This window comes from Gambusia affinis, linkage group LG04 (assembly GCF_019740435.1).
Source record: "Gambusia affinis linkage group LG04, SWU_Gaff_1.0, whole genome shotgun sequence".
Classification (NCBI taxonomy): domain Eukaryota; kingdom Metazoa; phylum Chordata; class Actinopteri; order Cyprinodontiformes; family Poeciliidae; genus Gambusia; species Gambusia affinis.
In genome coordinates this window covers 5,930,192-5,948,253 of record NC_057871.1, presented here as the reverse complement: position 1 = coordinate 5,948,253, position 18,062 = coordinate 5,930,192, and the positions used below count along the sequence as shown (strand labels likewise).

The following is an 18,062-nucleotide window of genomic DNA, read 5'->3' as shown; positions in this document are numbered from 1 at the left end:
AATAAAATTAGTAGCGATGATCCGATCTGAATTTTGTGGCTGATTTCTGATCTTGGGTTGAGCTGCCGATGCTAATTTATTTGTAGAAAAATAGAGAAATTAAACAGTGTAAGCAATACAAGCTGTCTGGATGGTGCTAATCCTTAAGGAAAGTTGTTACTGTCGTGTGCGTTTGTTACACTAAGGGAGTTTTCACATGATAGACCAGTTTACTCAGTTCGATTTCGATTTCAGCTGCTGCAGTTTGTTTTCTCACTCCACTGTGTCAAATCAACCAAACCTTTTGAAAATCCTGGAAACAACATGAAAACCTCTTAAGAAGACACAGAGCACAACTTCTTCTTCGCAAGATGTAAACAAAAATGGAGTGGCGTCAAATTTTTTTCTCATTTGTCTCTGGTGAAAGTCCACAGCCATTCTCCCTCTAACATTAGACTCTTGTGTTTGTTTTGGTTGAATTTACTTAGAATGCCCTTTGCTATAGTCCATTACCTGTTTGTGGACAGGTAATGGACTGTCCAAAAACAGGACATTACTTGTTACCAGTAGAAAGTAACTTTCCCACATTAACGTTCTGCACATTTAACACTGTAGCAACCACTGGAGCGGTTTCTGGTCCTCTTACATCCACATATGCATTCAAACCGCAGCAGAGTTCACTTCAGGCCTACCAGAGTTTGCTTTTTTGGGTCTGCATCAGTTTGATTACGCATTCACACCTCAACAAACAAACCAGACTTTCTAACCAAAACAAACTAGTTTAATTAAGGTAGACTAAACAGGACTTCAATAATAAACTCAGATTTTATTGTAGTATTTGGTGTTACTTCTTGTAATTTCTCACACATATAGTGTTTAATGTCACGCCTACTCATGAATAATATCAACATTTCATGCCAGAAAAGCTCAGTATATTCTAATGTTACCAAGTGAAGTTTCTGGATGCAGAAGCAATGGTGAAAAAGGTGTTTTTAAGAACAACCATCAAGTTCATTAAACGAGTTTCAGTCTTGATTTTCTGCAATAGTGGAGTCTTGTGCAGTGTGCGATCAGGGATGGAGTCAAGACTGGTTTTTCTGACCAAAGCTGAATGCTTAGAACATTGATAAATATTTTAGGACATTGCTTTTTGTACACCACAAATGCAAAAATTTATGGTAAAACTGTTGATTACTCAACCAAAACTACTTCTTGGTATTAAACTAATAATTCTTAAATTAAACTAGCACTTAAGTTATTAAATGCAACCATACATTGATTGATACACATTCTCTAACCTGAGTTAATCAACTTACACTGCACAATAACTGTACATGTATACTTTCCCACATTAACTTTCTGCACATTCAACACTGTAGCAAATGCATTAAGATTCAGTAAGTCAGAAAAAGTTTCTCCACATGAGTTCAGCAGCACGACTGTTTGAGAATCAATGCAACTGCTAATCAAATATCTCAACAAAAGCCCAATAATATTCCTTAATCTCAATTTTTCTGCAGAGGCTTTACTCACCTCAGGATGCTGGACGCTTGAAACTAAAAACAAAAACTGTTACTTACCATTTGATTCATTCTCATAGTAATTATCTAACCCCTGGAACATTTTATTCTCAGATAGTGAGCTGATCCTTTTTAATGAAATCAACAAAATAAATAAAATGAGATGGCGATGTTACAGAAGAGTAACAAACCTGAGACAGAAGAACACTGTGAATTCTACTTTACCGAACTAAGTATAAGCATAAAATTATAAATATGAGCACACCAAAAAGACATGTTACATCCACTTGTAATATCTTTTCAATGCACCAGCACACAAAGTATTGAAAACAATGTGACAGCTGCTTTGCGTACCAGTACATGTTCCGTTTAGTGTAATTAATTTAATTTACTTCAATTACACATCAGACATTAAATGACAGTTTGATGTAATGTAATCTTTAATCACTGTGCATGCTTACAGTGAAAAATAAATTATAATTCTAGTAATAAATGGTTGACAAAATTTAACAAAAAAACTCTAAATTGGGAATGAACATACATTAACCTTAATTTGATTGGCGTCAGAGGTGTTGTGATTAATACCACTAAAGTGAAATCAAAACTGTAGTATGTAACTTTTACCAAAAAAAAAATATATACTTTTTACATATTTGTTAAAACTGTCATAATGTTGTGACAGTGTAGCATGAGATGGATAATCTGTGAAAAGATCAATCTCCTTCCTGAACTACCATTGCCATCTGAACAACCAATCAGTGCCATGAGGCAGGTCTTAGTGCTATCAATCACAATCTCTTGTGGCGCTGCTCTTGCCCTTCATCTCTGCTACGCTCAAAGCTAGCAAAACCTGTTCTGAATGCTAAGGCTAGTTAGCATAGCCACAGATGTTTTTTCTGTAATAGTAAGTTTTTTCATTTTCATTAGCACATTGAGCATCAAGTACATGAGGTTGATTGACAGCCCGGTGCATTTCTTTTCTTTTCCCAGATTATCTGTCTCATAACAACCTGTCACGACATGTTTCAACAAATATGTAAAAAAAAAAAAAAAAAAAAAAATTCAACTAAAGTTACATACTGCATCATACCGCACAGCATTCTGGGACATGTAGGCAGAAGAAAGGTCTTAGCTGCTCAACCTTTCATAGTGCTAAGCAAAGTTAGTGGAATCAGCTCAATCACTCTTTGGTTACCTAGCAACTCACTCACTCTTTGGTTACCTAGTAACAATCTGTCGAGTAATTTGAGGAGCAGCAGTTTAAGGTTTCGCCACCGTATCTCGTGACTGCTTAAAAATTAAAAACAACGTTGTGAAGTGAAAACTGTGGATAAAACAGAAAAAGTCACCGCACCAGTTAAAACAAAAAAAAACTAATCAACAATTATTGATATTTACTGATATAAAACATTTATATTAAACGATTGTAGTATTGTTCAAACTACAATCGTTTTAAAGGCATTGTAAGTCCATAAGAACCAAACTCCAAGAAAAGTCCGTATTCAAACATTCACCATTCTGTGTTTGACTCGTGGTCAACTGCAAGGAATGATTTGAAAAGTTACAGCCGACCCCCTAATCTGAACAAAGGGTCTGATATTATGATCAAATACGTTTAAGTAGTTGTTTCATTCTTGATTGTTTGACTATAAAATTAGTTTTATGTTGAAATCTGGGCTCTTATTTTGTTAGTATTAACTTTAGAAGAAGTAAACTCAACGCCTTAACTACTGACAAATATTCTAAACAAAACCAAAAATAGAATGAAGGACAACCGTTGGTGTCTTCTCCACCTCACTTTCTCCCCTTCACAATAAGAGCATACATTCTGGTGTGAAATATATATATACTGTATATTGTATACGCCACAACTTAATGTTGTGATTGCTCTTTTTCTACATAGTTGATTTTGATACAACCACCAAAATAAGAGCCCAGATTTCAAATTAAAACAGAAGGCACTTTGAATTTTATTGTAAAATAAGCAAGCTTGAAAAACCCCCCAAAAAACTACTTAAATGCATTTGGCCATATCATTTCTCTACGTCCACCTTCTATAAGTTATTTCAAAGAGGATGATTGGCTATAAACTAAGGAAAGTGCTGGAGAAAAAGAAATTACAAAGGACCAGAGGAAAAGGGTGGATAGGCTAACAGTGGTAGGAGGAGTGAAAAACCAAAAAAGAGGGAAAAACAGGAGAAGAGGAGAGAAAGAGGCTGAAGAACTGGTCATAGGAGTGAAGGAAAATGGGAGCAGGAGTGAGCAAGCTTCAGGATAAGGAGTAAACAAATGCCAGGATAATCACAGCCATACACAGTTTTGACCTTTAATTTTCGTTGCATGCCACTGAGGATTTTTTTTTGTGTTATCAAAACGGCTGAATTCATGCAATACCTGGATTTATGGTAATTAAATCCAGTAATTGTCATCTTCAGTGGCAAATCCAGTTTCAAAGCTGAGACTATAATCTATTTTTTTTAATAGTTTGAAGCTGATTGTTCCAGTTTTTCTACAGTGCAGATCATTTAGAAATGATCCTAGGAAATCACTTACAACAGCGTATTATGGTAATTATAGATAGAAAAAAGGAGGAGTATATTTCAGAGAAAAACTCAAAAATTAAGGGAATAATTTCATGCATTTTCTCAAAAAACCTTGTAACTTTCAGAGTTTGAAATTTAGAAAATTTGCAAAACCCCCCCTGAAATTCTAAGAATAAAGAATCAATCTTTCATTAAAATTGTGAGAAAAAGCTGAGAAATTCTAAGATTAGTCTAAAAAACCCTGAGAAAACAGAATTTCAGATTTTTTTCTTGCAATTCTTTGATTTTTCAAACTCAGAAATTTCTGAGTTTTTTCTTGGAAAATTACTCCTCCGTCTTCTGTATTTTTTTCTATATACAATGGCTCTAATATGGCGTCCTAATAACTTCTTCTGACCAAGAATTTAGAGAAAAAAAATCTTACTAAGTAGGTACCTAATTTAAAGAATATTCAAATATTTTGTCATTTATTCATTATTCTCCTTGCAGTATCTTTTAAAATATGTCCTAGGGAATCTTGTGTGTTTTGTAAATCACACATACTGGATATGTGCCACTGAAGACGCTTTGAGTCTCCTGGTTAAAGCTTTGTGTATGGCTGTGAGGTGAGCAGAGTTTTAGCTATCAATCATCACTCTCCTACCCGTGTTAGATCTTGACGCTCTCAATGCCGTAAACGTTGTAGCCTTCTTTATAGGTGGCGTAGTTTGGCTGGTGGCTGGGAGACAGCAGGTTGTAGTTGGGGGCATGTTGAGGAGAAGACAGAGTGTGTGTGTAGTTCCCTGTGTGCTGGGGTGATGAGAAGGTGTTGGCTGCCACCTTTACAACGGAAATAAAGTCAGTGTTATTGTTTTACTGATTTATTTGTAGAACAGTTACTCTTCAGCTGATTGACTATTATTATTATTTATTTATTTTTGTTGCAATATTAAAATACAAGTTTGTGTACTGCAACATTTTCTGAAGATGCTTTTATGCGAGGCTACATTTACAGGGGCAGTATTATGTTAAATCAACTTTTTTTGAGCTTTACATCGTGTTATATATATAATGTTATTTCTTCATCAAAATCAAACCTGGTTTGTGTTGCTTTGATTCTTTCATGCATGGTTGACAAATCGTTTAATCTCCATGGCAACCATTCAGCAGTGCAAAATGCTCAGGTGGACCTAGCGCCACCTTCGAGACGCAGCTCCTCCTCACATCCAAAACTTCCCAATTTCACCCTCACAGAGCAGCAGCTCCTTCAGACTTGCTAGTAGCAATTAGCAAACGCCTAGTGGAGCTGCACATCAGCGGAGCTCATTACATGAGCTACTTCTCAGTGGAACGCTGGTAAAAACGATGTTAAAGGGTTAATAGAGGAGCTATGTTGTGATGACTTCCTGAAGGTGGAGTTTCAGAAAGAGTAGGAGCGTCTTAAAGAGATAGAGGCCCAATTTCAAGGCATTAAATGACAAAGTAAACTGAAGTCATATTTGATATGTACAGCATTTTTCTAACAACTGGAGGTAACATGGTTACTTTATTGTGCTATAAAATCACATAATATTGCCCTTTTAATTTAGGTTTTCCATCAAAACATTGAGATTTACATGTCAGCAAGAATGTACCATCGCCAATATCCAAAATCCACGTCCACACAACTGAGACGATTCTGTGGGAAAACACTTTGGGTTTCATTCAGTGGCGTTCAGGTGCTCAAGTTGAAAAAAGGGAACCTCAGGCAGCACAGGAAACCACCGACTGCCTTAGTAAAGTAAGATTTATTACAGGAAGCGATGTTGGATAAAATTACAAATATGTGGTGAACTGATAATTTAAATCCAGAAAATGTTACCTTGGGCCACACACTTCTCACTGTAAAAAAGAGAAAAGATTCCTATTCACTAAAGGTGCAGTTTGTAACTTTTATAAAACATATAATTTTACATATTTGTTGAAACTCTCATCATTGTGTGGAACAGATGCTCTGAAAAAAATCAAGCTTCTTTACCTTTTCCAGTCCAGTGTTCCCAGTTCTAACCTGAAACACCCAATCAGAGCCAAGAGGCGGGTCTTAGCGCTGTCAATCACAATCTCGTATGCAGGTCTTGTGAATGCTAATGGTACTTAGCATAGCCACTAATTGGTTTTCCTGTTATGGTCAGTTGTTTCTCTGGCATTAGCAAGTTGATCAGCGAGTACATGGGGTTGATTGAGAGCCCTAAGACCCGCCTCCTGGCTCTGATTGGTTGTTTTTGGTCAGGAGCGATGCATTGCTTCAGATAGCAATACCACCTCAGGGAGAAGATGGAGGAGATCAATATTTTCACAGATTATTTGTCTCATAATATACTATCACAACATGGTAACCGTTTTAACAAATAGGTAAAAAACATATTATTGTTTTTATAAAACTTACATACTGCATTATTTCCACATTTAAGTATAATGGAGGCAAATCTGTGGATTTATTTTGTGACGCAACACCTCAAACACCCTGCTGCCCTGTGTCTCATCAAAGAACAATCAAAAGGCAAGATATGAGGAAGACAATTGTCGATGTCCACAAGTCATGTCACATTCATATGTTTAAACAATTATGCACAAGCATAAACAGAATGGAAATGTCCAGACCTCACAGTGTTCAGGTTTACTGGTTGGAAATGTGCAAATCGACCCCAGAACTAAAGCAAAAGACATTGAGGAAACGATGGCTGGATGTCTGCAGTGAAACAAATCCTTTACCAACATGAGCTGAAAGGCTGCTCAGAGAAGAAGAAGCCATCAAAACAAAATGGAAAATAATAAGTCACATTTCAGTTTGCAAATGCACCCAGGACCTTTCAAAAAGATATCCTAAAATCTGATGAAGCCGAAATTGAAAGTTTAAGCCATGATATCAATTGTTAAAAAAAGGAAGATTGAACAGCCTAAAACCACCACATCCAATGGGAAATATGGGAGTGGCAGCATCATGTTATGTTTTTTTACTGCATGAGGAACTGCTGTGCTTGGCTAAACAGATGGCATCATGAGGAAACAACATTATGTACAATTCTAGAAGCAACATCTCAATTCATCAGCAAAGACGTTAAAGTTCAGGCAGAAGAGTCAAATGGACAACAACCCTAAGCATACTGCTAAATTAGATAAAAGTGATTTAAGTCAGTGTTTTGCAGTGATTATCTCATAGCTGTGTGAGAGCAAGATGGCTTACAAACCTGAATCCATTTTACTAAACCTGCCTAGAGGAATGGGCCACAATTAGAGTAAACGACTGTGAGAAGGATAATCAAAATATTTCATCCAAATGAAACCATTTTCAAGGCAATTCTACAAAACACTGGAGAAATGTTTGTAAAAGAAAAAATGTGTTTGCAGTGGAGTTGAATATTTTATTTCATTTGTCTTTTGTACATATTTAAGGTTTTGCATGACTTCTTACTTTCTCCGAAGGATCTCCATTTTTTTACTTTTTCATGTTGTAAATAATGAATTAATTGAATTTTTTGTGTCTGGTTCTGTGCAACTGAATAGATTAAACAAATTTTAGAACCTGATAAAGACAAAGGAGAATTTCCAACTGAAGCAAGTCCAACAGTTTCACTGACCAAACCATGTATGCACAAACAAATCCAGTGGTATACAAACATCTGCATGAATCCAAGCACATTTAATTTGTACATTCAATCCACATGGAATTGTATGCACATAAGAGAAAAGTACACGAAAACTACACTGTGTCTACAAGTTAGTTCTACAAGTTAGTTAGAAACACTTCTGAGAAAGATATGCATATGCTGGTCAAATCATATAGGCACGCAAACAGTTAATTGGTGTATGATTAATTGTCAATTAATGGTTTGTTAGATTAAAATGAATTCCAACTGATTCATTAACAATATCAACTTAGATCGTCTTTCAGTGCTGTAGTTTGACCACCATTCAGAAGAGGGCGCCACTGGTCATCCTTAAGTGGAGCCAGTGAAACAAAGATGGCGGCAGGTGCAGGAAAGAGAATAAATAGAGTTTGGTGTTTGGTATAAAATGCTCTTTATGTGGTTTTGTTTGAAAATATAAACATTCAACAAGCTCCAGCAGTTTCTGTCCGCTGTCCATTGTAGATAGAAAAAAAATTCCACCAAAAACTCAAAAATTTCAAAAGTAAGAGTTTCAAAAATGGAAAACTTTTGACTTTTGAAAGTTTTCTGAGTTTCAGAAATCAAAAAACAAGGACCTAACCCTCCCTCATCCTCCACTGAAACCGGTCAGTGTTGGAAACCAAGTCACAGCAACTGTCCTTCTGTCAGTGGACACACTTTCACATTGATTAGGTCAAAGGGGTCAGATAGAGACCGTTCAAAATAAACATGACACTTCCTATTCTCAGTGGACTAGCCTTAAGTGCTGTAATCACTTGACCATTGTAGGGGACCGGATATGGAATTTATTTATATTTAGAATTAAGAATTCTAAATATAATGTAAAATAAATAATAAAGAATGACATCACTCAGAGCATAGCATTAGACTGAATAGATCTGCCCGTGGATCAGGCACATTGTCACCAAGACCCAATCTAGACTGATTTTTCAATATCGGGACTGATACAGATATCACTATTGGATTGCTGCATCTGCAGTTTAAAGGACATAAATAATTTTTATATAATACTATAAATGTAACTAGCCAGAGGAAATACAAAAGGGAGGAAAATAAATTTGTCTAAAATATAACACAAGCGTACAAATTAACACTATCAAAGTGGAAAAACAAAACAATAAATCCATTTAGTGAAATTTCAAGCAAAGTGTAAAAACGTACCTTCATTTTTTTGGCTTCAGCACGGCTCTTGTAGCAGAACTCTACCAGTGCTACCATCATGGCCAGACCCAGACCTCCAACCAGGATGTAGAAAACTCCTGCCACGTTACTAAGCGACAGAGCGCTGGTCTTTTCCTAGCACACAAACAAGTGTGCACACACACGCACCCACACACAGACGCAAGAGAAAAATAAAAACAACGAAAAACAGGACACCCAGAAAATAGTATTGGTGTGACATAACTACAAACATGATTTTATCAACACACAAATTTAAACAAAACACTTTGTTTAGAACCATTAAAATAACTAATAATTCTGCACACAGACATAGAAACCTTGGATATCACAGCATAGTTTAATACTGAAGTTGTATACAGAAGTTGTATATTATATGTTTCTAAACCTCACCTGTTAATGAAAGTGTAAGTCAGTGTAGATTCTTTTAAATAGTGCATTTGCTGTTGCTTTACACATTGTTTTCAAGTTCATATTGGCATTCCTTGCAACAATACTCTATAACATTGCAATCATGAAACTACTTTGTCAATGAGAACAACAAACATCTCAGTTTAAAACTGCAACATTGGACAAATGATGATTCTTATCTCAATGCATACAGATGTTGCAGATGTCATGGTGGAGCCAGTTGGTACATTAGGACACAAGTACGTGATTTTAAAAAAATAAAATAAAAGATTTCAAAACCAAAGGAATTTTTATTCATATTGCTGCTGTGGTTTAAAATCCTTTTGATAAAATTCCAGAGGGAATTCTGGGAGAGTTTTGAGCCCCTACACAAATACAACTGTGGATGTTTATTCCACATTTTACCCAATTAAAAACAACCATTTTTAGGATAAAAGTTATTTAGACTTCGCTTATATGAGATCACTGCCTGGGAACTGGCGGTATTTTTGGATGTTAATTGGAAAACAGTTTCACTTTTAGACGACATTGCAGAAACACCTCGGGTTACCTGTAGTTGTCATCTCAGGCCACTAGATGGCACTGAGATTTTTGAACGTCATCGAACGCACATGCGCTTTTGACTATTAGCTTTCACCTAACTAGCTTCCACCAATTAGCCGTCTCACATGAACGAAGGGCTCACGTATCACATATTCCTCATCGGAAATTGTGCTAAATTTAGTAAAGTAAAATAGCACAACACAACACAATGCTATCCGCTATTTATTTAATTGTTTTTGCTGTTAACTGTAGAATAAATCGTATGGCTGTGCGTTCTGCGCATGTGCTTTCAAATTCCGCGGGGAGTTTGAAAGCTGGTTTGAGAGACTAGTGTTGTGTAAACAAACAGTATCACAATAAAAATGTTATGGTTTAACTGAAGAGTGGCTTTGTGTAAGAAAACTTTTTATTTTATGTGACTAACTGTGACTCATACAGAATATTATATTTTATTTTTCTAAATATCAATCACTTTCAACCAGGTTCTCATAAACAATAAATACATGGCATTGACAACATTACTAATGGTGCACTAATGTACCCAGTGGCTCCAGCATTGGATTGCTATGAAGCAGTTCCAGTCAGAAGTTTACATACACTCATTCTGTGTATTAAGGTAATTTTATCTCTTTAGTGATTCATTTGAACAGTTCATTTTTCTAAGAGGATGATAATAAAGGCTCAAATATATTCATACACATGTGGATAAAATTGTTGGTACTCCTGTTATTGACAGAGAAACCCACAAAGGTCTCTGAAATAATTTCAAACTGGCAAAAGTGATAATAAATAATTACTGAAAATTCACCAATGAAAATCAGACATTGCTTTTCAAATATAGTTTAGCACCTCTAGAAAATATTGAAAATAATTTAATCATAAGGACATTTTAAACTAAAATGTGTCCACTGTGTCTGTCTATTTAAAGTGTGCCATACAGTTGTTATATTCAGTAAATTAAAATACACGTTCCGATGAGTCTAAATCTTTTGTCAGATTAAAAGTGCACTTGGAAAATAACCTAAGTGCATGTATTAAACATACTTTTCAATAAGCCCACATTTCTGTTTTTTAAAAAAATTTTTTTTTTTTTTTTTTACTGGTCTGATACCAATTTAAAAACACATAAAAAATATTTTGCAATTTGTTGCTTGATTTGGGTTGCTAAGTGATGGGCTTCGCTGGTTGGGGTTGCTAGGTGACGGGCAGTGCCTGCTGTTTTCTTACATTGCATTCTGAATGTTTTTGAAATGGCTTGTTTTCCAGACACCAAAAAACACCAGGTGGGTGTTTTTTTCTTTTTTAGAACTTATGCTGGAAGCACAAAAATGTGACGTTTGAATTATATGTTCCCTTTAAGCTGCTTGTTGTAAAATTAGTCCACCCTAAAAAAATTGAAGGTTCAAATAAATCATTAAAACCCTAAAATTAATATGACTTTCATGTCAAATATGAGTGTAAGCAGACATCTGACTGATGTAGTCTCTGTAGACCATGCATGCTAAATTGCACAACAGGACCATCCATGCTCCTGTAAACCCACAATGTGACTCTTATGAAACTTTTACCAACAGATGGCAATAATATCTGATAATTTTACAAAGTAAAAAGTACTTCAATAACTGTTTTTAACCACCCCGTCCAGTTGAATTAAAGCTCAAAATCATCCACAAAGATGTAAAAAACTAACTGCCAGACAAACGCTTGTTTGTTGCTGAATGATACCAAAAATTATAGTTATCATAATAAATTAATCATTTACTTGCAGACAGGTTGGTTTGGATAACTTTTATCCTTTAATAGCTTTAACTAGATTACTTTGTGTGATAATATAACTGGTTTGATGACATAAAACCTTTAAAAGCAAAAATCGAAGAAATCTGTGAAGGAGCAAATCCTTTTCATTACGATGTAAATAAAATTAATGAACTTTTTTACTAGCACTTGTGACTTCATTAACACTTTATATGATCAGAAATTACAGTTCTCTTAACTGACGTTTTCTTACAGTTGTGTTAAAACAGATTCTTTCTCCTTATTGTTTTAGCTTGTCACTAAAATTAATTGAATAATACATTTGATAAGTAAAATAAAACAGAAACATGTTTTATTCAGCTGTATTGAGCAACTAATTTAGCTTTTTTTCTAAAACATGTGCACCACTGTGGAAAACTATTTACAAAATGTAACTAGAAGTGTTTTTCATACATTCATGCTAACCTCAAATTAAATTTTTGGATTTGAAGGAATGTTTGTAATTTGTTGCTCAAGTAAAGGAGTAATAAGAAAGCAGATAAAAAATGTAAACTATTTTGATTCACCTGTGATCTGTTATTTCCCTCCTCATCTGCATGAAACTAAAAAATACTTTTGGCCTTGTTTGTCCTCCACATAACACAGCTGGAGCTAAGTTGTCCTCCCTGTACTGTGCAAGTTTCCCATGCATTTACACTTGTGAACAGTGTGTTTGACTGACCCACAAACAGAAAACTAACCTTATTGGTGGAGTCCTTGAAGCCACACTCTCCTTTATCGTACCACCACTTGTTTTTCATCTTGTCTAGGGTCCCTTGCTCATTCAGTTTCAATACGGCAAGGTTTACTGGCACTCTTCAATGGGAATAACATAAATAACATCATTATCAATGTTATCTTATGTTATTAACGAGGCAGCAGTTCTTACCCTGTTCTCGCGACTAAGAAAGGGCCCACCAAAGATTGGCGTGAGACGAATATTCCCTTAATCCCCTAATATTTCTACATGTAATGTGTTTTTAAATAAAGTGTTTTGTTGCTGGGCTCCTTAGTTTAGCGTCTGAGACAGATAATAAGAGGTGCTGCAATGAAAGGCTGTTGCTTTTTCAGCTGCAGTTCCCTGATACACAGAGTTTGGACAAACTGTGTGCAAACTCTCTGCAAACAGCGCCCATGTTGCTGCCATCTGGTCTGAGGTCAGCTGACCCTCACCTGCATTTTACATCAGACCTCAACCAGACAGGGTGCAACATAACAGAAGAAGAAGCAGAACAGAGAACAGTGCCACCTTCTGGCAGCGAATGTAACCTTCTGGATTTATGACGTAAGCTGTAGTTTAGTTTTTTTTTTAAATCCTAGCTAACCTTAACATTTCCCTGTGGTCCTGTGACTGTGCTGCTTCTTCACATGTTCCACATTTACCAAACTGACCCAGTTTTACCTCTCTGCTTTGTTTCCTACTTTGCGTGTGTGCGTGTGTGTGTGTGTGTGTTAGGTGGTGTGTGAGTGTGTGTATTAACCTTGCTCTCCCCTCCTCCGCTGCCGCATTCTCCCTTGTCATACCACCACTTGTTTTTCAGTTTGTCCAGCAGCCCCTGCTCGTTCAACTTTAACACCGCCAGGTTCACCGCATTTCTACATGAACACAGTGGCTGTTAGCAGTTCATTTCAGCTGTCAGTAACAATCCTCTGAAATGTAGTTAAATCAGCAACAAACATACTGCTCCAACTGCTAATCCCTACAATCTACTATACTCTAAATTCATGATCAGAAAACAAACATTTCAAATTTATATTTTTTATCCAGCTTGATTAGAGCAGCATTAAGATGTCTGTGCCTACGGTGTTTGGGATTAATAAGAGTAGAAATATTATGAAGTCAATCAGATTTACTAAATATTTTTACTGAATAAATAACATCCAATCCAAAAACCTATTTCAGTCATATAGCGGCTTTTAATGTATGTCAACCAAAAGAGTAAAGTTGACATAAAGTTGCGCGAATTAGAATAACAAAAAAAAATTTTCTTAATGGAAACGCGCCAATTTAGAAAAAAAACAAACAAACAAACAAACAAAAAAACCAAAAGTGTTTTGATTAAAAAAAATTGAGCTAGAATGAGGTGGTTTTTCAGATTCATATTTCACAAAACTGCAAAGGAAACACTTTTTGCATCAGACGAGTCACATGATCAACAACCGGATGTTACTACTGCAAGAAAAGATGGAGAAGATAACAGGAAGTGGTAGGAGGATGAAGAAGATGACAGGAGGATGACGGTGCGGCATGTTTTTAATTATTTATTACATGAACAAACTTATTCACATGTGATTGTAATTGCGTTTCTTAGCACTGCAATTGTGAAATTGTGTATTTTCGACTTTGAGGGATATCGACAAAGTTTTGTGAACATTTGTAACTTAAACGCAACTACTACTCTTCTAATGTCCAAAAAACGCAATTTAATGTTTCCAATAAATAAGAAACGCAATTAAAATCACACGTAAATAAGTTTGTTCATGAAGTAAGTCATTAAAAGACATGCTCCACCATCATCCTCCAACCACTTCCTGTCATCTTCTTCTTTGTGGTTTGTGTCAGTAGTAACATCCGGTTGGTTGTTGATCATGTGTGACTTGTGTGATAAAAAATTTTTTTATCAAAAAAAAAAATAGTTTTTTCCAAAATTGCCACATTTTCATTAAGCCAATTTATTTTCAAAATGTCAAATTGCACTTATTTGGTCAGTGGAAATGCAACTCCAATCGCGTGAGACGACAAACTGTCCATGTCGGATTGACTGCTGGCAAAAATAATGAAATTTAATTACTGCTTTTGCAGTAGAAAAAACTTAATTCTCAGTTTGTAAAACAAATCGTACAAATTAAATCATATTGTTGAAGTTACTGACACATCAATTCTTAAATCATGTTGATGGAATCATGAACTAAAAGAAAATGGTTTTGTCCTGACATCCTCATTTATTTGAGCCATTCACCTCGCCAAGAAAAAATATATTCAGTTAACAGAAGCATTATAATCCTAAATAAATGGCTTCATCATCACCAAGCCTAGTTAGGATATGAAGATATTCCTTCACAGTCGGTCTAATTAACTTTTGTCCAAAAATACTAAGATTAAAGAAATGTGTATGTACATAACGTTTTCACAAAGAATGACACTGACAGTGTAAGAAATACACTTTTTATGGAGTCATATTTTGACTATGTGCATTTTGACCTATTTTTCTATTAACTCTACACTAAAGGAAATGCATTAAACACAAAATTATAAATAAAACAGATTTTATGGTGCTTGAGATCTACAAATAACATTACAGAAGACAAGTACCTGACCAAGGCTACACTTTTTTGCAGATTAGACCTCAGCTACTTTAAAAAATAAAGAAATATACATATAGATCTTACTGTAATATAAGATCTATATATATCTATATATTTTAAAGTTTGGATAAATAACATCTTCTTGTACTCAATCTGAAACAAAAGATGTGCCCTTAATTACAACAATGTAATTGATTTTATTATGTATACATAACCAGCAAATTCAGTTACTAAATTCATATTTTTGTCTGATGTGATAATTTTTTGCCAACAAGTAAATTCCTATGACAGCATTTCCAGGCCTTGAAGCAACATTAGCTCTGAACTACAGCAGTCACCCTAACAGGCAGAAACATACAGTAACTAAATTTAATATGATGTGATCACACAGCAATCTGTCAGACCTTATAGATATAAAAAATAAACAACAGTACTGTTTAAACTTTCCCCCTTTATATATTTTTAATAATCAGTGGTTTGGTGTGCAACAAGGAAAATCTTCTGGGGCTAAAGCTGCAATACGTAACTTTTATAAAAAAAATATGTTTTTTCTATATTTGTTAAAATTATCACAATGTCTAGATCAGTGTAATAAAAGACAGATAATCTGTGGAAAAGATTTTAGCTCCTCTTCCTTTTACTGCAGAAATACACTAATCAGCCAGAAACAACCAATCAGAGGCAGGAGGAGGGTCTAAGAGCAGTAAATCATGCTTGTGTAAGTTGTTTCGGGCTGCACAGTGGGGCAGTGGGTAGCACTGTTGCCTTGCAGCAAGAAGGTCCTGGGTTCAATTCCCGGCATGGAGTTTGCATGTTCTCCCTAGGCATGTGTGGGTTCTCTCCGGATTCTCCTGCTTCCTCCCACAGTTAATTGGTTTCTCTAAATCTCCTTAGGTGTGACTGTGTGTGCATGGTTCTTTGTTCTTTGTGGCCTGCGATGGACTGGTGACCTATCCAGGGTGTTCCCCGCCTCTCGCCCGTTGACAGCTGGAGATGGGCACCAGCAACCCTCCAGACCCCAAAGGGATAATGGTGCACAAAAATGGTTGACAGTAAGTTGTTTCTCCATCATTGAGCAGCGTGTACATGAGATGATTGACAGCTCTAAGACCTGTCTCTGATTGGTAGTTTTTGATGGGGAGCAGTGCATTTCTGCAGACAGCAAAAGCAACTCAGGGAGGAGAAGGAGCTCAATCTTTTCACAGATTATCTCATATTACACTGCCACAATATGGTGACTAGTTTAACAAAAACATATATATATATATATATTTTATAAACGTTACGTACTGTAGCTTTAAGAGAAGCAATGCTAACAGGACTAATAGTGTTAAATGCTGATATAAAATGCTAAAGACGATTTAAAATAGGAAATATGTTGTCTGTCTTGGAATTAATATAGAAATCTTGATTAATTGCAGATTTGTGTAAACTCTCACACGCACAGTGTGACATCACCTCTGGCCCTAATATATGAGAAACTAATAATTAATCATATGGTTCTTTTGTAGTTCCAATAAATAAATAAATAACTACAAAATCTAAAACATAAAAAAGAAAACATGAACTGTGCCTGTTAGTGAAACTGCTGTAGTCTTTTAGATACTCTTTGCTCCATGAGAAAACTGATTAAACTTTTATTCACAGCAATGTTTTGATTTAAATGAAACTTAAGTGTTTTGTTTATTTTTTGCTATAAACGAGGACCAGTACTCAGAGCTGAAATGTCAGTAAATAATTGAGTGACAACATAGAGCAGTGGGTTATAAAAAGGTCAAAACCTGGAACGAATCCAGGATGATCGATGCACAGTGACTGGCTTAAATGTTTGTTATGCCCAATATTACCTGATGTGAGGTGGGTGCTGCTTTAGTGTCTGATCTTTATCTTAAATACTGTTCAGATCTGACATATAAGGCTGACTTTTGTGGTAAATGACAGTAATGTAGTCCTAGTCAAACGTATTGATGTAAAACCTGGATTTGGAAGGGGAGGAAAATGAAATGGTACCCTGCAGCTCATTATGCTCCGGTAACCTTTATCAGCTACCTTGAGTTAAGAAAAAATAACTGTTTTCTAAATCACTTTTAAATCTAAATGCTGAAAATGACAGTTTTATGAATAAAAAGAACCCAAGAATGACAGAAAAAGGGAAAGAAAAAGAGAGAAAAGGAGAAAGAGAGAGCATGGAGCATACAGCTATTGGCAGCTTGCTGAAAAGACAAAGAAATAAGAAACCACATGAGTGACAAACATGCAACACATACAAATACGCATGCTTAATCATTCATTTTTCTATCAACCCATCCATCGATTCAACCTACTGATTCATCATTGAGAAAGAAATTGCATATTCAAGTTATTCTGCATAGATGTACATTTTCTAAATGAAACTGGTCAGGCAAGAATACGTAGAACCACATTAACCAGTTGTTAATAGGAGAGAGCTTAAAGGCAGAATTTTGGAGATTAATTTCACATATTTACAAGAACATTTTTAAAATTTTTCTGATGTGAAAAAGTCAGAAATGTTCCATAATTAAAGGCATAAATGTATGACATTAAAAGTAGGGTCTTCTCTGACATATTCATGAGTTTACAATGTCAGAAAACATCTTAAGCTTAATCTCATAGATTTAGGCCTTTAATCAGTGAATTTTTCCCACAAATTTTGTACTTTTTGACACAATAGAACAAGGGCAAATGCAATGCAGTTGAAAATGTGAGTGCACCGAGTTTTTGTGCTTGTGCCAGTGAAAAAAGTTAATTTAGAGCCCAAAATATGGACCAAAACCTCTTGTTAAATCTATGCCATGAAGAATTAAGGCGAGCTAGAGGTCAAAGGTGCTCCCACTCAGTTCCATCTAGCTGTACCTAATAAAATGGCAGATCAGTACATGTTTTACTATTTACACAGGATCTGTCTGTGGTTTAAGTTCAACCCTTTCTTAGATAAACTGCGGTGACATTTTCTGCTCTGGGATCATACAAATACAAAATAATCAATTGTAAGTAGAAGATATGAGAAATTTGGGTTAAAAAGCATCATTAATGGTGAAGAAAATCAAATGAATTATACACACATTCACATACAAACAAATGGTTTGGTCATACAGTCATACAAAACAACAATCCCCTGA

At 35.4% G+C, this 18,062-nt stretch overlaps 1 protein-coding gene across 6 annotated transcripts in view; it reads right to left on the bottom strand.

Annotated features, from left to right (window-relative positions):
* Positions 1–18,062, bottom strand: part of LOC122829158 (glutamate receptor 2-like) — a 50,757-nt gene that overhangs the window by 5,300 nt on the left and 27,395 nt on the right. Inside the window, exons 17-19 of one of the 6 annotated variants that reach the window (XM_044113496.1) lie at positions 12,318–12,432; positions 8,851–8,985; positions 4,686–4,861 (exon numbers count right to left, since the gene is read on the bottom strand). In XM_044113496.1, the coding sequence (XP_043969431.1) occupies positions 4,691–4,861; positions 8,851–8,985; positions 12,318–12,432 (421 nt within the window). In that variant the 3' untranslated portion in view covers positions 4,686–4,690. Of the gene's footprint in view, positions 1–4,685; positions 4,862–8,850; positions 8,986–12,266; positions 12,433–13,097; positions 13,213–18,062 lie in introns of those variants that run through there. The other 5 variants (XM_044113495.1, XR_006370335.1, XM_044113499.1 and 2 more) reach the window with 5 other exon arrangements.